This window comes from Drosophila ficusphila, unplaced genomic scaffold (assembly GCF_018152265.1).
Source record: "Drosophila ficusphila isolate 14025-0441.05 unplaced genomic scaffold, ASM1815226v1 contig_455, whole genome shotgun sequence".
NCBI lineage: Eukaryota > Metazoa > Arthropoda > Insecta > Diptera > Drosophilidae > Drosophila > Drosophila ficusphila.
This window is the reverse complement of record NW_025064373.1, coordinates 1-21,490: the sequence shown is the minus strand read 5'-3', so window position 1 is coordinate 21,490 and position 21,490 is coordinate 1. Positions and strand designations below refer to the sequence as shown.

Sequence of the window (21,490 nt, the reverse complement as noted above, 5' to 3'; positions counted from 1 at the left end):
ATCCTTTTGCTTAGTGCGTCTTCCGGGAATAACGACGAAAACTCGTCGGTCCCTTGAAAGTCGCTATAAGCGGATTCTACTGTATGATGAACAAAATGCATAAAGGCTTAACAACATCGAAGCTTGATGACTGCTTCGGCTTGCCGAAGCTAGCTTCCATTCTTGTTATTTCGACAGTTAGATGTTCCGGTCTTAAAACTATGTGTCAGAAGAATTTTCTAAAATCATTTCTGTCCTGCAATGACACGAGTTTCTTGCATGCACGCCTTTCTTCCGTTTTTTTAGCTTTGGTCTTCACTGGGTCTCTTTTTACGAGGCGGATTTCAAACCCTGCGCTAAACCGTTTAACGTCCGGGTGACTCGTTTCTTACACTAGCGGGTGTTCAGATAGCTACCCATTATTAATCTTAATCGAGATCGAAACGCCGCCGCGTATGGACGTATTTCTCAATCGCTCAGTGAAAACTCCTATTTTACCAGCATTAACTCCGAAAATATAGGCCCACTTGTGCACCCAACAAACCCCAGCGAAAAGACGCTTTGCCGTAGAAAAAATCTCTGTGTTTACCTTATTATAACTAACATAAACAAATAAGCAACCCTCAAACAAAAATGAGTAAGCGTTGCGCTCAAACTCAGAGCGCGTGCCCTCGCTCAAGCATCAACAACGCTTACTTTACAATAAAGTCAAGCGCCGACAACAACAGTGCACATGGCACCCTCTCTGTGCAGCCTTAGAGAGCACGCTCTTGCTCTCCCGCGCTTTTACAAGAAACGCCTAACATCAACAACCACAATCAAAACGGTACCACGAAAACACTAGCCGCGCTCCCTAAGGAGAAATTGTCTTGGAGCGAGCAATGCACCTCACCGTTGCCACGCTCTCTACTCTCCCGCCAACCCCAACGTCAACACAACCTACAAATTTCTCAATAACGATTTCCAATAACGCAGTAAGTACCACACAAATAAACTCCAAGCTACTAACATCGTCTCTGCCACTCTCCACAACATCTGCAACAACTACAACAACGACAGCACCCTAACAACAACAAGCTACTCCTCCGGATCGTCCTGTACTATCACAACAACTACCAAGCAAGTGGATAATATAATTACCGAACAAATTGAGCCGCAACTGAATCAACAAAGCCTTAAACGGAATCGTGATAGGCAGTCGCCTTGACAAGTAAACGAACACACGAACTCAAGCAAAAAACAACTAAGCAAAAACAAAACAGCCACTCAAAAAACACTCAAAGAGTACTGGCTAGCAGAACCACGCGACAATGGGACAGACCGGAACCTAAACCCAAATCTCCACCGATCTACGTAAAAAATGTGGAAAATATCCACGTACTAACAACTGCACTTAACTCACTGCCCGAGACAAAGTTCGAACTAAAAGCACTCTCAAATACAACCGCAAGAAAGTATACACTACACAAACATCCTTAAGTTACTTAAAGACAAAGAGACCAAATTTTACACGTACAGACCGAAAGACCAGAGAGGTTTTAAAGTAATACTCCACCACGTACATCATGCTACCGAAAAATCGAAATAATTAACGAACTAGCCGACCTTGGGCACACAGTACTGAACATTCACAACATTCAACGCAATGACACAAAAAAGCCGCTCCCCCTCTTCTCAATTGAACTTTAAACGCAAGATAACAATAAAGATATATACAAAATAAGCCATTTATTACACTGCAAAGTTGGTTTTGAGCCACCGCACCAAAAACGTATAATACCTTAATATACAAACTGCAAAATACGGACACACAAGAAACTAGTGCACGAGAGATCCTATTTGCTTAAAATGCGCTGGTAAGCACCAATCAGCCAACTGCCACCTACAAATAACCACCTCTGTCAAGAGCCAAATAAAATGCGGTCTCTGTAGCGAGAACCACACCTGCAACTATAAAGGCTGTATGGTCTACAAAGCCCTACAACTCAAAAAATATCCTAGTCTCCGGCAAAAAGAAATACCACAAATCCTAACGCCAGCCGAAATTGCCACAAAAACTACAGCTGACTTGACCAATCCCTAAATATCATACGCAGAAGCTATAAAAAAAAACAAACCTCCAATATGAACCTACAAAACTTTCCTACACAACGACGAGCCGTTCATCCCAACAAACGCAAACAATAACCAACAACAAGAGGACATGCAAGAGCTGAAGACACTTATGAAACAACTGATTGCACAGATGTCAAGCATGATGAACATTGTTACTATACTTGTATCCAAACTTGACAAACAATAATTTGATTATCGCAATCTGGAATGCAAATGGACTATCGCGCCATATCCTAGAAATAAAGAACTTCTTACAAGAAAACCAGATTGACATAATGCCGATCTCAGAGACCCACGCCACAGACAAAACATACATCAGCATTCTTTACTATAACATATTCTTCACAAACCACCCAGACAACAAAGCCCATGGAGGCACAGCAATCATAATCAAAAAATGACTTAAAATATGTTGAGGTAGAATGCTTTAAGGCTGCAAACATACAAGCAACGACAATATCAATCTCGGACCAATCGGGACAACTAAACATCTCGGCTGTTTACTGCCCACCAAAATTTAATAAAACGAAGGAGAAGGTACCTAAAATCGCTTGGGAATCGATAACTGGGGGGAGAAGACTATAACGCCAAGCATGCCATCTGGGGATCGCGTCTGACAAATGCAAAGAGAAGACAACTATACGAAGCTATCAAAGCCAATAATAGCCGTACAATAAGTACAGGAGAGCCAACCTACTGGCCAACTGACACAAAAAAACTTTCCGACTTGATTGACTTTTGCATTACCAAAAACTTGACACACCAAAACATAATAATAAAGTCAAGCTTGGACCTATCATCAGACCACTCACCAATCTTAGTAACCATAAAAAAGCACACCAGACCTGACAAGCAACACTCCGAGCCACAACCACAAAACGAACTGGAACCTATTCAGGGAGATATTACTTGACAACATGGATACCATGGCCTCTCTAAAAACAAATGAAGAACTAGACTCTGCTATAATGCACTTAAACGACAACATAATTAAAGCTATATGGCAACCGACACCGGCTCTGATCCCCGTAATAACCAAAAGGACTCCATCACACATAAAAGACAGAATCAAACATAAACGCCAACTAAGGAAAACGTGGCAGTCCACCAAGCACCCAAATGACAAGGCCAAGCTAAGTCGTGCAACAAAAGATCTCAAGCAAACGCTACAAGAGTACAACGAAAGCCAAATCAGGAGTCAGCTGGAAAATCTGGGAACAACGACATCTACAAACTACTCCCTATGGAAAGTGACTAAAAAACTGACAAAAGCATCTATACATAAACATCCAATAAAGACAAAGAAAAACTCATGGGCAAGAACAAACAAAGAAAAAGCTGACACACTGGCTGAACACTTTGAGAAAATTTTTACGAACAGTATGGACAACCAAAACATTGAGCTTCCATTACAGTTACCCAAACCCAACTGTGCAATCAGAAAAACGACGATACACGAAATAAGGGAACAAATATTAAAATTCAAAGACAAAGAGCCACCGGGCTATGATCAAATCAGTGGTAAAACACTAAAACAGCTGGCAGACAATACGGTGAGGTTTATAAGAGACATTTCTAAGGCAGTGTCAAGACCTAAGTTCTTCCCTTCGACGTGGAAAATTGCCCAGATTACAGCAAGCCCAAATCCTCATAAAAGTGCAGCTCTTGTTAGCTCATATAGACCAATTAGCCTGTTACCAATTCTATCCAAAATTTTTGAAAAAATTTTACTTGACAGAATCAAGCCTATCTTAATAGAACAAAATGTGATCCCACCCCATCAATTTCGAAAAAAACACTCGACGGTGCACCAAGTGCACAGAGTTATCAACAAAATGTGAATGTTCAGATCTTATGCCTGTGGGAGCGGGTGTACCCCAAGGCAGCGTACTAGGCCCAATATTATACCTTATATACACAGCAGACATCCCAAACCCACTGATCCTTGGATCCATGATTGCAACCTTTGCTGACGATACAGTGCTAATGGCCTCTAGCTACACAGAAAAAAGAGCAGCAAACACACTTCAAGAGATCTTAACAACAACAATGTCATGGTTTGAGAAGTGGATCATTGAAATAAACAAGGACAAAACACAACTGGTGGTGTACACAAAAAGGAAAATAACTACCCCAACAAGAATAAGAATAGATGACGAAATCCTGAAACTAAGTACTAGCGCAAAATACCTGGGACTCACTATTGACTCAAAACTCACGTGGAAAAAACATATAATAAACAAACGAAACGAAGTAAAAAGTAAATTCCGACAACTCCATTGGCTCCTGGGAAGACAATCAAACCTAAACGTATCCAACAAGCTACTAATCTATAAAACAATAATAAGACCAATCTGGACATATGGTATAGAAATATGGGGAACAGCCAGCAAATCCAACCTCAACTTAATACAAAGAGCCCAGTCGAAAATATTAAGAATATTAACTAACTCAGACAGATACACAACAAATGACCACATCCACAGAGAGCTAAGAATACAGACGATCCCAGAGATAATTAAGTAGAATTGCATTATCCACATCCAAAAATTAATTTCGCACCAGAATCATAGCCTAAGAGACATTCCGAGAAGAGAAGCACAACCACGAAGACTAAAAGGGAGAACTCCCACAGCACTAGCGCACCAATAATTTATACCAATACAATGGTGTTGGTAATAAGCCAAACCCACATGTTGTCTTCAAGAAAAATTATTAATTTGCTAACATTGCCATCTAATAAATAGAGTATGTCTTGCTCGTACCATCAGGGCTCACATTTTTTTTCCCTTCTTTTGGGGAATTTCGTGCATGCTAAATTGTATTTATGAATATTGTAATTTATTTCGTTAGAGTTTTTATTATATTAAAATGTTTTTGTTGGTATGCCTTGGCTTGGGAAAAGCATCGTATGTTAGACAAGTCCCTGCTATAGATAGCCTCACATCTTCGATCAAAATAATACGTTTTTTAAAAAATTTTTTCATTACCGCGAGATCAACTTCGCCAACAATCGCACATTCGTAAAACAAGTGTGTTTTTGGGCATTATTGTCTTCGATTAATTCTTTAAGTAATTTATTTTGATTTTTGGGATCAAAATACAACAGGGTGGCCCATCTTCGACGGACCCATAAAAGAACCCTATAACTTTTGACAGCGATGAAACATCGAGTAATAACATAGCGCATTTGAACTGTGAATCCAAGTCAATTTTTATGATGGAACAGTACACGCGACAAGAACACTCTCAGATTGTTGAAATTTACATTCAACAAAATAAGTCAAGTGTTGAAACTCAACGTGCATTTAAAAAAATCAATAAAATGAAAAAAGCGCCTTGTAAGAACACTATTAAACGTTTGTATGCGAGATTCAAAACTGAAAATGCCCTGTCTAATCCAAAGAGTCCATTTAGAAAGCGACCAATACGATCGGATAAAAATATTGCAGTCGTGTGTGCCAGTGTTGAGACGTCGCCGGGAACATCGGTAAGACGCCGTTATGCCGAGTTGGGCATTGCTAAGGGGAGGGTGGCCCGATACCGACCCCCTAAATGGCAAAGGCGATAAAGGTGAGAAAAATCAATTTTTCAGTTCAGTTCAAAAATTTACTATGTAGAGGGATCAGTTTACTATACATCTAATTGATTAGTAAGTGCGTAGGTGCTTTGAAGCGTTAGATATTCAGGTAAATATAAAACTCCACTTTTTGGTCGTACTCAAAAGTAGTGGTCCGAAACCGACCCCCTATTTCTTAACAGAAAAATTTAATAACATAAAATAGAATTTAAGGATTTTGACGTTTATTAAGAAATATATTGATATATATTGATATTTTCTTTCCAGAAAATAAAAATTAATGTATGAAATAAAGGGCACTGTAGACAATTGATGAAATCTGAGTTGTCCTCTTTCTCATAGTAAGTTTTCGCGTTGTTTAACGAAAGCCGCTCGTTGATGACTGTCTCTTCGCTTTCTTCTGATGTTTTTGCTGTTTCTGTTACTTTTCTTTACTGAATCTTGTTTACTTTTTCATATTTTCCCTCAAAAATACGCTATGACATATAAGGCTGCCAATAAATGGGGGTCGGTTTCGGACCATCACTTCGCGGTCGGTTTCGGACCACCACAACCTTTTCTTATTAACTGCTCGCCATTATCTAATGACGCAAAGAGCGATGTAATTCTAATAGCGTGAATGACAGCTAGGACTATCAACTATCAGAAAACCTTACCCTCCGATTTTTATGCGGAGAAAAAAAACTTTAAACATATTTCAGCTCAAGTTCAGTAAAGCTCAAAAATGAATGTCACAGGCGTTGAAACAAAACAAACGGAAAAATTGCAGTGAAACAAAAGAAGTCAAATTGGCTATCTATCTCCAAAATGTCTGTGTTATAACAGCTTTTCACTGAAGTTACCGACAATTCGGCCAGCATCGCCATCTCTGAGAAACATGGGGGGTCGGTATGGTACGACCGGTCGGTATTGGGCCACCCTCCCCTACTCACAGGAAGCATTTATTTATTTGTTTAATTTCTTCATAATAGTTGAATTTTTACTCTTTCTAAGCAGAAAGAGAATAATAAGACAGCAATCATTCAGTCCGGACGTCGAATTAAATGCGGGTGGCTGAATCATGTCGTTATAATATGCAATGGGATTAGTAGTATGACTTTTATCAAAATCACCTTACAAAATACTGTTTATACCCTTGTAGAGCAAATTATTTAAACGCAGTGAAGGGGACACCACAGACTCCATAAAGTATATACAAGGTGTGTTCAAAAAGTATCGCGAATTTTTAATTTTCGCGGGTTACTTCGTATCGAATTTCGATTTCTTTGTGACCTTATGTTGGTACTTATGTCTCTCACTTATCCCAACAAGCTCGGCCATTTTGAATGTTCACTTAATTGTTGACAGCTGCTTTGCTTGCACGTGTTTTGGATCGTCTTCGATTTTTACCTATTCAAAAAAATGGATCAAAGAACCTGCATCAAATTTTGTGTGAAAAACAAAATTAAGTGCGCGGATGCATTCCGAATGTTGACTGTGGCATACGGAGAAGCTACCTTGGACCGAAGCAACGTTTATCGGTGGTACAAAATGTTCTCAGAAGGTCGAGAAGATGTGAACGACGAAGAGCGTGCCGGACGCCCGAGCACTTCGAATGTGAAAGTTTTGCTCACACTTTTCTTCGTTTCAGGGGGTGGTGCATCATGAGTTCTTGCCACAGGGAAGACCGGTCAATAAGGAATATTACCTGAAAGTTATGCGCAATTTGCGCGAAGCAATCCGCCAGAAACGTCCGGATTTGTGGAAGAACAAAAATTGGCTTTTGCACCACGATAACGCCCCTGCTCACACATCGTTGCTTGTACGCGACTTTTTGGCCATAAACAACACACTAATGATGCCGCAGCCACCGTATTCCCCAGATCTGGCCCCCTAAGACTTTTTCCCATTTTCTGAACTGAAGAGGCCTATGACGAGATAAAGACGGCATCTAAGGAGGAGCTGAACAAAATAAAAAAAAATTGCGCTTTAGCGGCTTTTGCTAAGAATGGGCTAGGAATTTTTTTTTTAAGGGATACCTTGGGGCCTAAACATTAATAAAAAGTGGCAGAAACCGCAAATTTTAATTATTTATAAAAAAAAAAAACACAAAAATAAACATGCAAATTCAAACACTTTTTTGGCACTGAATTTATTCCCCGTCCCTGATAAAGGGCTACCTTGGGGCAAAAACATTGTTTTTACATTGAGTAACGTGAAGCGTGATTTGTATTTATTTATTAAAATAAAAAACAAAATAAACATAAAAATACAATGTATTAAATTAAAAAACAAAATAAACATAACAATTCAATGTATTAAATTAAAAAACAAAATAAACATAACAATTTAATGTATTAAATTAAAAAAACAAAATGAACATAATTCAAAGTATTAAAAAAAAAACAAAATAAACATAATTCAAACAACAAATTCAGTCCTCGTCCGCGTTTTCTTCCAGGTCCAGAAGCTCGAATTCCGCGAGTTGTTCGGAATTCGGAGTATTGATCCTGGGATTGTATGAGTTATATAGCTCAGCAATGGCGCAAAAAATTCCGTGAATTCGTGTTTTTCGAGAGTGGTATCCTCTTTTAAAAATATACTCCGCCAAGAAGCCTTCGAAATGTTTTTCCAATTTTCCATACTTGGGGACAGCGCTTCGTACGTCTCGGCATGTGCGTTTGATAGTTTGTGTGCTTTGGCCAGTATTCGGATCAACGAAATTTTTTGAGTGGTTGACCGTACTGTGCGTGTATTCAAAATTTTCGCAAGCACTAAGAGCGTTGTAAGCTGCCCAACAGTCACTGACGATATGTGTTTTTGGGGCAATTTTCTCTTCCTATCAGGCACCGGAATTAAAAAATTTTTTTACTTCCCCTTTCGAAGCCACCAAAAATCCACTGTCCTTCAATAATTCTTACTCGATCATATGTTTTTTTCCGAATTTGGCTTCGTCAATCTCGACCACTTTTCCCTCACCACCAAGTTTGCCTTCATGATGGCTGTTCAGTGCCAAATCAAAAAACACTTCTCTCAACGACAGCATGTTCTGCAATGCCGATTTCATCAATTAGCAACTCCGTATGTGGGGGAGGAGTCATAACGAAATACGCAACAAATCGACTGATTTGCTTATGACTCAAATGCGATCCGCTAAAAAATGTATTTTTGTTTACGAATTCCTTGAAAGTACATTCTACTTTTTTCTTGTTTTTTGTCACAAATTTTTGACATAGAAATTCCATTTTATTGAGCGCAGGGTTTGGAACCCGCCTCGTAAAAAAAGAAGCCCAGTGAAGACCAAAGCGAAAGCCTCGGATAGGATCCCCCCTTATGTTGACGACCACCGCAAAACGAAAAAGGACTACGATTTGAGGATATGCACCTGGAATGTCCGAACCCTTTATTGGGAAGGTGCCTCTATCCAACTGGCGGATGCCCTCGAAAAATTAAAGGCTGACATTACCGCCATCCAGGAAATGAGCTGGACAGGACAAGGTTGCTCCAAGCGAGCAAACTGCGATATCTACTACAGCTGCCATGCGGAGAGGCGCGAATTTGGATGCGGATTTGTAGTAAGCCGGAGACTTCGCCACCACGTCTCCAACTTCACCCCAGTGAGTGAACGACTGGCTACAATCCGCGTCAAAGCTAGGTTTTTCAATCTAAGCATAATTTGCGCGCACGCCCCGACGGAGGAGAAGGACGATGCTGTAAAGGATGCATTCTACGCGAGACTCGAGGACACATACGACCGCTGCCCAGACCACGACGTGAAGATTATCCTCGGGGACTTCAACGCAAAGGTCGGGCGCGAACGCATCTTTTACCCCACCGTCTGTCAATTCAGCCTCCATGAGACCACCTCGAACAACGGTCTCAGGCTGATTGGCTTCGCTGCGGCGCGAAACATGGTAGTGAGTAGCACCAGATTTCGGCACCTCGATATCCACAAGGCCACATGGCTGTCCCCTGATCAAAAGACGCGCAACCAGATTGATCACGTTGTGATAGACGGAAGGCATGCCTCAAGTGTGATGGACGTGCGCACGTTTCGTGGAGTCAACATTGACTCGGACCACTATCTTGTCGCAGCCAAGATACGCATGCGGCTATGCCGAGCGAAAAACATACGCCCCATCACGCAACGAAAGCTTGACGTCACTAGGCTGCGATCACAACGGACAGCAATGGCCTACTCCACTCACCTCTCGGAACTGCTCCACCAACCTATCCCTCTCCCTGTTGACGCCGGCGGACTCTGGGCCCACATTTCCCACTCCATGCGAGCTGCTGCTGAATCAACCATTGGGTTCAAGCGCCCACCCACACGGAACCAATGGTATGACGAGGAGTGTCGCGTCGCAGCTGCAGCAAAAAACGCCGCCCACAGAAAAACGCTGCAGTCTGGCGCAACGCGAGCTAAGTGTGAACGTTACAGGGAGAAAAGGAAGGAAGAGAGGCGACTTTTCAGGCGGAAAAAACGGGAGCAAGAAAAGCGAGAGTGCGAGGAACTTGACGTGTTACGAGACAGGAATGATGTTCGAAAATTCTACCAACAAGTCAACCGTCTGACACAAGGTTTCAAGACCGGAGCATCTAACTGTCGGGATGAAAATGGAAATCTGGTTATGGATACGCAGTGCACGCTGAGGTTATGGAGGGAGCATTTCTCCAAGCTGCTAGCAGGCGATGACGGCACCAATCCCGCCATTGGAGGAAGCAGCCCGATACCACCAATCGACGACAATGTGGATATACCACTACCTAGCCATGACGAGGTCCGAGTTGCTATAACGCGGCTCAAAAACAACAAAGCAGCCGGTGCTGATGGACTAACTGCAGAGTTGTTTAAGGCCGGCGGCGAAGAGCTGATAAGGTGCATGCATCAGCTCTTGTGCAAAATATGGCTAGAAGAAAGCATGCCCAACGATTGGAATCTCAGCGTCCTTTGTCCAGTACTGAAGAAAGGTGACCCGACGATATGCGCCAACTACCGGGGAATCAGCCTGATTACCATCTCATACAAGGTTCTATCGAGCGTAATTTGTGAACGACTGAAGCCGTATACCAGCACACTGATTGGACCTTATCAGTGCGGCTTCAGACCTGGTAAGTCCACCATAGACCAGATCTTCACATTACGCCAAATCCTGGAAAAAACCCACGAGAATAACATCGACACACACCATCTCTTTGTCGATTATAAAGCTGCATTCGATAGCCCGACGAGGGAACGCCTATATGCCACCATGTCTGAGTTCGGTATTCCTGCAAAGCTAATACGGCTTTGCAGAATGACATTGAGCAGTACCATCAGTTCTGTCAAGGTAGGAACGAACCTCTCCGAACCTTTTAATACCGTTCGAGGTTTCAGACAAGGCGACCCCCTGTCGTGCGATCTCTTCAACTTCGTGATGGAAGGGGTATTGCGGAAAGCAGGTGTACATCGATCTGGCACTATTTTTTATAAAAGTGTCCAGCTCCTTGCGTATGCCGATGATATTGACATCATTGGCCGCAGCAAGCGTGATGTCACTGCTGCATTTTCGGCTATCGAAAAAGAGTCGGCAAAAGTGGGTTTGGCGGTAAACGAGGGCAAGACGAAGTATATGCTGTCTACAAGCAGGGAGGCGCGGCGCCTAGACTCCCATGTGGTAGCGGACAGCTATACCTTCGAAGTGGTCAAGGAGTTCACGTACCTTGGCACTGCCATTAACACCGAAAATGACGTCAGCCTGGAGATCAAGCGAAGAATCACACTTGCCAATAGTTTGGCCAACTTTGGTCTGAGTAAGCAAATGTGCAATAGAGACCTCTCTCGCCGAACAAAACTAACACTCTACAAGACACTCATCCTACCCGTGCTCTTATATGGCGCAGAAGCATGGGTAATATCACTGACGGATGCAGCAGCGCTTGGAGTGTTCGAGAGAAAAATTCTTCGCAAGATCTTTGGTCCCGTTCGGATTGGGGACGACTTTCGCATTCGGATGAACCACGAGCTGTACGAGTTGTACGACGACGTGGACGTGGTCCGGCGCATCACGATACAACGTCTGCGCTGGCTCGGCCACGTTGTGCATATGGATAAAGAATCTCCAGCTCAGAAGGTGTTTGAAGCGAGGGTCGACTACGGGCGACGACGAAGGGGACGACCAAAGCTCCGATGGAAGGACCAAGTGGAGGAGAACCTGACTGCACTGGGAATTTCCGATTGGAGGAGGCGCGCGAGGAGCAGAGGCGCCTGGAGGGAGACGCTGAGGTCGGCCAAAACCCGAATCGGGTTGTAGTGCCACCTAATAATAATTCCATTTTATTCATCGAAAGGGTAGCTTCTTTGTTGCAGCTTTTGCAAGTTTTGTATTTCCACAGCAACATATGCTTTTCTAAAAATGTTCGAAGCTTTTCTGGATCTTCACTAAGAACAATGAACTCACTCAGAGTCATTTCACAACCGTTACAGCGTTCAAGACTTACATTTTCCATGTCCGACATGGTCAAATTATTTTGTTGCTTTGCTTCTTTACCTTTTCACGCATTTGCAGAACTCTTCGTCCACAAAGGACTGAATTCACGGCTACAAAAATGTTTGAATTATGTTTATTTTGTTTTTTAATTTAAAACTTTGAATTATGTTTATTTTGCTTTTTAATTTAATACATTGAATTGATATGTTTATTTTGTTTTTTATTGTAATAAATAAATACAAATCACGCTTTACGTTACTCATTTATGAATGTTTTTGCCCCAAGGTAGCCCTTTATCAGGGACGGGGAATAAATTCAGTGCCAAAAAAGTGTTTGAATTTGCATGTTTATTTTTGTGTTTTTTTTTTTTTATAAATAATTAAAATTTACGGTTTCTGCCCCTTGTTACGAACTGCTATTTGGGTGGGCAGTGCCGCTAGCTCAGCGATCTCTTTGGGCCAAGTTCTCCCCAATGCCCAGTCCGACAACATAAAATCGATTGCTCGATGTCTCACAACACTGAATTACTACGATCTCTAACAAAAATGTAAACAAACCAAAAACGTAAACATTCAAATACAAGGCGGCGGAAATTCGGAACTTTGGTGGCCATCGGTGTTCTTGGCCACTGCGTACCCACCCAACATAGGATGCCTGGTAAGTATTATCCCCGCATCACCCGTAATGGGTCACCAAGTCACTCCAGGCGACTAACTTAACTCCATCTCCCCCACAGAAAAAGGTCTAGCAATTCATCATCATTACAAACTGGCTTTAATTACTCAGGTGAGTATAATTGACATCGTTACTAATATTTATCTAATCAAAAAATTTAATCACATACAGGCCACAGTATCGTCAATCGACCGCCGTCTTAAAATTTAGCGGTCCAAGCAAATTTTTAAGAAAAGGACCGGAAATGTTCTGCCCCCTTATATTGGCAGAATTCTTTTGTTAACGCGGCTTAAAATTAGGGTCACCTAATCCTGAGGAGCTCCACGGGAAAAGAAAGGACGCCGAACGGTAAGTGATATCACTATATAATGCACAATCCTTTATCTTGTTTAAGCGACCTTTTTAGTTTCAGAAATCTGTCGGTCAAAAGTGAAACTTGGGACAAGGGCGCAATTAAATTGGACAATATGGTAAGGAAACTACTTATTAATTAAACATTGTATTAATTTGTTTTGAATTTCAGCAAGTGCTGGTTGGGCTCAGCCCACCAGGAAACGCACCACCAGGAACTCGGAGGCTTATGTGGACGGGCTGGCCAACCTCGTGGCACCAGTCGCCCGCGAAGGAAATTGGCCACTATCGGAGGCACCCCGACGCGGAATGGACTCACCGGAGATCTGGAGTCCGAGAATGTGGACTGGGCTGTCGATGGTGAGAGTTTTTCCTGATTCCTGCGTGAGTCAATCGATGTCCATCCAAACTTATATCTTAAAGTTATGCTCCCTCGAAATTAAATTTATACTTCCGTCCGAAAACAATTTGTGTCTCTTCGAAAAGGATTATGTTTGTTTTCCAAAAAGGTTATATTTCCTTCAAAAAAATTATAAAATGTGGCTCCTCCAGAAATATGTAATCCTTGCAAAAAGTTGTGCTTCCTCCAAAAAGAATATAACGTGTTCCTCGAAAATGTGGCTTAGGTAATTCGGCCTGATCCAGAAATATTGTTTTCTTCAAAAAAAAGAATCCCGGGGCCCTTTATAATGGAACCCCGGGTTCCAAGGCTTGCAAGGAAGTTGCAATTGCATCGTGACGGGGGACTGGCGAACTAAGGAGAAGCTGAGGAAGTGGGAGGCTTTTCCAGAGTGCTGGCCAATTGCTCCCTGGTCGCACAACTAAATTTTGAAAATGGTTGAGGCGAGGAGCTGGCCTAGTTTCCGGTCACTCTGAACGGTGGCTTGTAGACGTATGCAATTGCATCGGGAAGGGGGACTCGGTGACTAGAGATCAGCTAAGGAGGGTGGGAGGCTTGTCCAGTAACATGCTGGCCAATTATTAGTCTGTGATAAAATAGTCTCATTTGCTTTGTAGTTTTTGTTTATCACAATAATTTATTTATTTATTTATAATATCCACGTTGTGCATATGGATAAAGAATCTCCAGCTCAGAAGGTGTTTGAAGCGAGGGTCGACTACGGGCGACGACGAAGGGGACGACCAAAGCTCCGATGGAAGGACCAAGTGGAGGAGAACCTGACTGCACTGGGAATTTCCGATTGGAGGAGGCGCGCGAGGAGCAGAGGCGCCTGGAGGGAGACGCTGAGGTCGGCCAAAACCCGAATCGGGTTGTAGTGCCACCTAATAATAATTCCATTTTATTCATCGAAAGGGTAGCTTCTTTGTTGCAGCTTTTGCAAGTTTTGTATTTCCACAGCAACATATGCTTTTCTAAAAATGTTCGAAGCTTTTCTGGATCTTCACTAAGAACAATGAACTCACTCAGAGTCATTTCACAACCGTTACAGCGTTCAAGACTTACATTTTCCATGTCCGACATGGTCAAATTATTTTGTTGCTTTGTTTCTTTACCTTTTCACGCATTTGCAGAACTCTTCGTCCACAAAGGACTGAATTCACGGCTACAAAAATGTTTGAATTATGTTTATTTTGTTTTTTAATTTAAAACTTTGAATTATGTTTATTTTGCTTTTTAATTTAATACATTGAATTGATATGTTTATTTTGTTTTTTATTTTAATAAATAAATACAAATCACGCTTTACGTTACTCATTTATGAATGTTTTTGCCCCAAGGTAGCCCTTTATCAGGGACGGGGAATAAATTCAGTGCCAAAAAAGTGTTTGAATTTGCATGTTTATTTTTGTGTTTTTTTTTTTTTTATAAATAATTAAAATTTACGGTTTCTGCCCCTTGTTACGAACTGCTATTTGGGTGGGCAGTGCCGCTAGCTCAGCGATCTCTTTGGGCCAAGTTCTCCCCAATGCCCAGTCCGACAACATAAAATCGATTGCTCGATGTCTCACAACACTGAATTACTACGATCTCTAACAAAAATGTAAACAAACCAAAAACGTAAACATTCAAATACAAGGCGGCGGAAATTCGGAACTTTGGTGGCCATCGGTGTTCTTGGCCACTGCGTACCCACCCAACATAGGATGCCTGGTAAGTATTATCCCCGCATCACCCGTAATGGGTCACCAAGTCACTCCAGGCGACTAACTTAACTCCATCTCCCCCACAGAAAAAGGTCTAGCAATTCATCATCATTACAAACTGGCTTTAATTACTCAGGTGAGTATAATTGACATCGTTACTAATATTTATCTAATCAAAAAATTTAATCACATACAGGCCACAGTATCGTCAATCGACCGCCGTCTTAAAATTTAGCGGTCCAAGCAAATTTTTAAGAAAAGGACCGGAAATGTTCTGCCCCCTTATATTGGCAGAATTCTTTTGTTAACGCGGCTTAAAATTAGGGTCACCTAATCCTGAGGAGCTCCACGGGAAAAGAAAGGACGCCGAACGGTAAGTGATATCACTATATAATGCACAATCCTTTATCTTGTTTAAGCGACCTTTTTAGTTTCAGAAATCTGTCGGTCAAAAGTGAAACTTGGGACAAGGGCGCAATTAAATTGGACAATATGGTAAGGAAACTACTTATTAATTAAACATTGTATTAATTTGTTTTGAATTTCAGCAAGTGCTGGTTGGGCTCAGCCCACCAGGAAACGCACCACCAGGAACTCGGAGGCTTATGTGGACGGGCTGGCCAACCTCGTGGCACCAGTCGCCCGCGAAGGAAATTGGCCACTATCGGAGGCACCCCGACGCGGAATGGACTCACCGGAGATCTGGAGTCCGAGAATGTGGACTGGGCTGTCGATGGTGAGAGTTTTTCCTGATTCCTGCGTGAGTCAATCGATGTCCATCCAAACTTATATCTTAAAGTTATGCTCCCTCGAAATTAAATTTATACTTCCGTCCGAAAACAATTTGTGTCTCTTCGAAAAGGATTATGTTTGTTTTCCAAAAAGGTTATATTTCCTTCAAAAAAATTATAAAATGTGGCTCCTCCAGAAATATGTAATCCTTGCAAAAAGTTGTGCTTCCTCCAAAAAGAATATAACGTGTTCCTCGAAAATGTGGCTTAGGTAATTCGGCCTGATCCAGAAATATTGTTTTCTTCAAAAAAAAGAATCCCGGGGCCCTTTATAATGGAACCCCGGGTTCCAAGGCTTGCAAGGAAGTTGCAATTGCATCGTGACGGGGGACTGGCGAACTAAGGAGAAGCTGAGGAAGTGGGAGGCTTTTCCAGAGTGCTGGCCAATTGCTCCCTGGTCGCACAACTAAATTTTGAAAATGGTTGAGGCGAGGAGCTGGCCTAGTTTCCGGTCACTCTGAACGGTGGCTTGTAGACGTATGCAATTGCATCGGGAAGGGGGACTCGGTGACTAGAGATCAGCTAAGGAGGGTGGGAGGCTTGTCCAGTAACATGCTGGCCAATTATTAGTCTGTGATAAAATAGTCTCATTTGCTTTGTAGTTTTTGTTTATCACAATAATTTATTTATTTATAATTTTTGTTGTTGTCTGTAAATGGGGTATGGATTCCTGGGTTTTTCTTCCGTCTACTTGAAAGTACACGCGATGCACGAGTCCATCGATTTGCGATGGAAACTGCAGATGAGGAAGAAGACCAACAGCAGTCCATGAGCAACCAATGTCTTTAACTGGCGGCTATCACCTAAGGTGATAGCTAGATCAGTTGACGAGCGGCCACAGTATTAGCTGAAATGAAAGATAGAAAGAGAATTTAGTTATCTGGTGGCTCGAAGAGTTTAATAGTTAGTTATTTATTATTATTTATTCCAGGCGTTAATTTTTTTTTTGGGTGTTTGATAATTTATTTATTTATTTTGTTATTTATTATTCTGTTATTTAATTATTTATTTCATTATTTATTCCATTATTTGTTCCATTATTTATCTCATTATTTATTTAATTATCTATTTGTTCATACTTTTAATATTAATTTTTGTAGTGGCGATATTTCTTGTTATTTATATATTTTTTTGTGGTATCAGGATAAGAAATATTTATCGTAGTGAAGCATGTCGAAAGATAGGGATTTTGGGGGTAGACACGACCACCAGCTGGGGTCGATGGGTCCTCCTGGAGGAGATGAAGATGCTCCTCGGCCAACGGATGTAGAGGGTGCTGCTGGAGTAGAGCGCGAGCAACTGCTGGAGCTAGGCGACGTGAACTCGGCCAAATCATGGCTCGCTTCGGAGGAGAAGTCAGCAGCGAACGTGGCGATCGCGCAAGCGGCAGAGACCTATCGGAAGGCGCAGGGGGTGGGAGTAAGCCAGTCATTGCGAGATGAGATACGCCAAGGCTTCCTCGACATGATGAAGCTCTTAAATGAGGCTCTCAGGCCAGCAGATCCACGGCCGTCGCCCGCGGCTAGAGAGCAGACAGATCGGCAGCAACAACCAGCAGCAGCAGAAGCGTCAGCGCAGCAGAAGCAGGGTGCCATCCCGAAGGGAAGCAAACCGTGTCCACCACCTCCATTGGTCCCGCCGAAGCCAAAGCGAAGAGTGGACATATCGGCGGATTGGGCCAGCACGAGGATCACCAGCGTCCATGGCAGGAGGTATTAAAACACTTCCATGCGTTCCTCACCGTCCGAGACAAGGAGTGGTACCACGTACGTCAGTCTAGAGTCGCAGTCTGGGGGTGTGCCACGCCAAAGACATCCAGCTGTGGGCTGAAATGGGTACACAAATTAAACGAGAGCACTAAAAATGGATCGCAAAACTTCCCGGCAAGCGTGGGCCCCGCGTAGGGCGCCGTACGATCTGCTCGGATTCCTGGCCTCCTCCACAGCTACTAAGCATTTTATCGTTTCGCCAAACCTCGTTGTGGCACCTCTCGAAATCCTTGGTTGATGTTGCAGTTGGAGTGATTCCAGGAGGAGCTATCGATAGGCTAGAACAAGTAGCGATGGTTAGGGCAGCGCCCCCTTTTGGGCCATGGGCAAGATTCTACTTACATTGGTATCTAATTTGTAGAATATTCCGATTGTGATTTCTCTTAGATGGCCTTGGGGATGTCCGTTGACCCATCTTCGAGAGAGCCTGGGGAAGATGGTAGGGAACATTGCGTGATTATACGGATCACCGTTCAGTAGTACCCAAGAAGACAAACGTGGTAGACGGACGATTCTTACTAGTAGAAATTTTGTGAAATTTGTGAACAAGTGAGTTATTTTTTTTTTTTTTGTGATAAATTTAAAAATGTAAAATGTTTATTTTTTGGTTTAGGGAACCCGGGGTTCCATTATAAAGGGCCCCAGGATTCTTTTTTTTTGAAGAAAACAATATTTCTGGATCAGGCCGAATTACCTAAGCCACATTTTCGAGGAACACGTTATATTCTTTTTGGAGGAAGCACAACTTTTTGCAAGGATAATCCTAATCCACATAATCCTTTTCGAAGAGACACAAATTGTTTTCGGACGGAAGTATAAATTTAATTTCGAGGGAGCATAACTTTAAGATATAAGTTTGGATGGACATCGATTGACTCACGCAGGAATCAGGAAAAACTCTCACCATCGACAGCCCAGTCCACATTCTCGGACTCCAGATCTCCGGTGAGTCCATTCCGCGTCGGGGTGCCTCCGATAGTGGCCAATTTCCTTCGCGGGCGACTGGTGCCACGAGGTTGGCCAGCCCGTCCACATAAGCCTCCGAGTTCCTGGTGGTGCGTTTCCTGGTGGGCTGAGCCCAACCAGCACTTGCTGAAATTCAAAACAAATTAATACAATGTTTAATTAATAAGTAGTTTCCTTACCATATTGTCCAATTTAATTGCGCCCTTGTCCCAAGTTTCACTTTTGACCGACAGATTTCTGAAACTAAAAAGGTCGCTTAAACAAGATAAAGGATTGTGCATTATATAGTGATATCACTTACCGTTCGGCGTCCTTTCTTTTCCCGTGGAGCTCCTCAGGATTAGGGGACCCTAATTTTAAGCCGCGTTAACAAAAGAATTCTGCCAATATAAGGGGGCAGAACATTTCCGGTCCTTTTCTTAAAAATTTGCTTGGACCGCTAAATTTTAAGACGGCGGTCGATTGACGATACTGTGGCCTGTATGTGATTAAATTTTTTGATTAGATAAATATTAGTAACGATGTCAATTATACTCACCTGAGTAATTAAAGCCAGTTTGTAATGATGATGAATTGCTAGACCTTTTTCTGTGGGGGAGATGGAGTTAAGTTAGTCGCCTGGAGTGACTTGGTGACCCATTACGGGTGATGCGGGGATAATACTTACCAGGCATCCTATGTTGGGTGGGTACGCAGTGGCCAAGAACACCGATGGCCACCAAAGTTCCGAATTTCCGCCGCCTTGTATTTGAATGTTTACGTTTTTGGTTTGTTTACATTTTTGTTAGAGATCGTAGTAATTCAGTGTTGTGAGACATCGAGCAATCGATTTTATGTTGTCGGACTGGGCATTGGGGAGAACTTGGCCCAAAGAGATCGCTGAGCTAGCGGCACTGCCCACCCAAATAGCAGTTCGTAACACACTTTTTATTTATGTTAAAAAAAAAATTCCTTGCCCATTTTTAGCAAAAGCCGCTAAAGCGCAACTTTACCATTTTTTCACCTTTACTTTTTCGATATTTATTTCGTCTTTGATATAAGATGAGACATCAAATGATGTGTATTTGTTTTATTTGTGGACTCATTTGGTATATTTGGTTTGGTACTGCAGGCTGTGGACGTGACGTGACGACTTGGGCCGGAAGTCCGGTTTCAGAAGGACCCTTTAAAATACCAAATGAGCTTTGGAAGTACATATATTTAAAAAGAAACACACATATGTACATACAATCCAAAGACAATGTTCAATTTATTAATAATTTACGTATTTCTGTTTTATAAACTTAGAATTTGTACATTATGATAATTTTTTAAGCAATGCTTAAAAACTGCTGCCAAGTTTTTCAGCAAGGACACATGGTCTTTGGCTGTTTCTGATGATATCCAGTCCACGCTAAGCCTGAAAAGAAATAAATGTTATTAATACGTGATCCATTTAAAAAATGAAATTGGGAGCAACAAAATCAAGTACCTCTACTATCAGATACCTCTCAATCAGATACTCAAGGTCAATAGGGGAGACAACTTTTTAATAACATTTTGCTGCGTATATAATCTTCTGTATAAAATGCTTAAGGCGCTGGTGTGCTTAAAAAATTACATTCGCTGCTATTTACTACTAGAATCTAAATGATCACAGCAAAATACCGTAGTACCAAAATGCGTAAAACTAACATAATGAATATCAATCTCGATTAGTTGCCGAGATTTTGACGTTCATATGGAAATGTTTGGAAAGCGTATGTAAAACAGTCAATACGTAACGAATCATTAATTGGAATCAGGGACCGTAAATAATAATTATGAGTTTAAAAAAATTGAAGCCCAAAACAGTTTCCAAGAAAATTGGGAAAAATTGTCTTAAGTTAAATTTTTATGGCGAATTCAAAAACAAGATAAATGTTTTTTTTTTCAATTTTTATGAAAAAAATTGATTTTTAATACTTAAAATTAATTTTAATAATAAAAAATTAGTAATAATTATTAAATATACATTTTTATATAAAAATTACGCAATAACTTTTATTTTCTAATTTTTATTATATAAATTGAAAAATAAAAATTATTCGATAACTTTTATTTTAAAAATTGAAAATAAAGATTGAATCTATATATCTTTTGATCCGTAGAAGCCAGATCCAATATATATGTATATATGTGATCTACACATCAATACCTTTCAGATGGTATATAATAAGTTTGTATATACAGTGGAGGCCATAAGTATTTTGTCAAAATAAAAGTGAAATATACTCGAAACCTGAACTTGCTTCTTTTAACTTTTGGTATCAATGGAAAGGTAATTCAAATGCCTTTTGAATGATACCATACTTTTCTCAACTCATTCGATATTTATTGAACAGGGCAATTTAAAAAAAAAGTCAAAAAAAAACTTTTTCCCTCGGCTTCAAAACTAAAATTTTTGGATGCAAAAAGTTTCTTTAATCAAAAATAATAGGAACTGCAAAAAGAATTTTTCAAAAATAATTTTTCTTCTATTTTTTATGATTTTTTGAAAATGACTAGAAACACGCTTTTTAGCCATATTTTTCTCTTTTCCATACAAACTTTTTCGGACATTGTCACCTTCAAAAAATCATAAAAAATAGAAGAAAAATTATTTTGAAAAATTCTTTTTGCAGTTCCTATTATTTTTGATTAAAGAAACTTTTTGCATCCAAAAATTTTAGTTTTGAAGCCGAGGGAAAA

General features: G+C 41.2%; 1 protein-coding gene and 2 long non-coding RNA genes across 3 annotated transcripts; 2 read left to right on the top strand and 1 right to left on the bottom strand.

Moving 5' to 3' along the window:
* The first annotated feature begins 12,492 nt into the window (after positions 1 to 12,492).
* LOC122320274 lies at positions 12,493 to 13,599 on the top strand. Its single transcript, XR_006245616.1, has 5 exons — positions 12,493 to 12,780; positions 12,860 to 12,909; positions 12,970 to 13,146; positions 13,205 to 13,268; positions 13,322 to 13,599. It is a non-coding gene; the product is annotated as an uncharacterized LOC122320274 (long non-coding RNA).
* A 1,454-nt stretch (positions 13,600 to 15,053) lies between these two features.
* LOC108094342 lies at positions 15,054 to 16,081 on the top strand. The gene is made up of 5 exons (XR_001771536.1): positions 15,054 to 15,262; positions 15,342 to 15,391; positions 15,452 to 15,628; positions 15,687 to 15,750; positions 15,804 to 16,081. It is a non-coding gene; the product is annotated as an uncharacterized LOC108094342 (long non-coding RNA).
* Positions 16,082 to 17,872: 1,791 nt separating this feature from the next.
* Positions 17,873 to 19,455, bottom strand: LOC122320275. The gene is made up of 7 exons (XM_043208421.1): positions 19,449 to 19,455; positions 19,320 to 19,369; positions 19,083 to 19,131; positions 18,961 to 19,024; positions 18,720 to 18,907; positions 18,158 to 18,333; positions 17,873 to 18,082 (listed from the first exon to the last, which is right to left on the bottom strand). Exons 1-7 carry the CDS (start codon positions 19,453 to 19,455, stop codon positions 17,891 to 17,893), a joined length of 726 nt encoding a protein of 241 aa, XP_043064356.1. The 3' UTR covers positions 17,873 to 17,890.
* Between the last annotated feature and the right edge of the window lie 2,035 nt (positions 19,456 to 21,490).

What these genes read in the sequence shown, in the direction of transcription:
- LOC122320275 (XM_043208421.1), bottom strand. An exon ending in AACTGGCTTTAATTACTCAG is followed by an intron (nt 19,132 to 19,319) that starts GTGAGTATAATT and finishes GCTTAAAATTAG; the next exon opens with GGTCCCCTAATCCTGAGGAG. An exon ending in AAAAGAAAGGACGCCGAACG is followed by an intron (nt 19,025 to 19,082) that starts GTAAGTGATATC and finishes CGACCTTTTTAG; the next exon opens with TTTCAGAAATCTGTCGGTCA.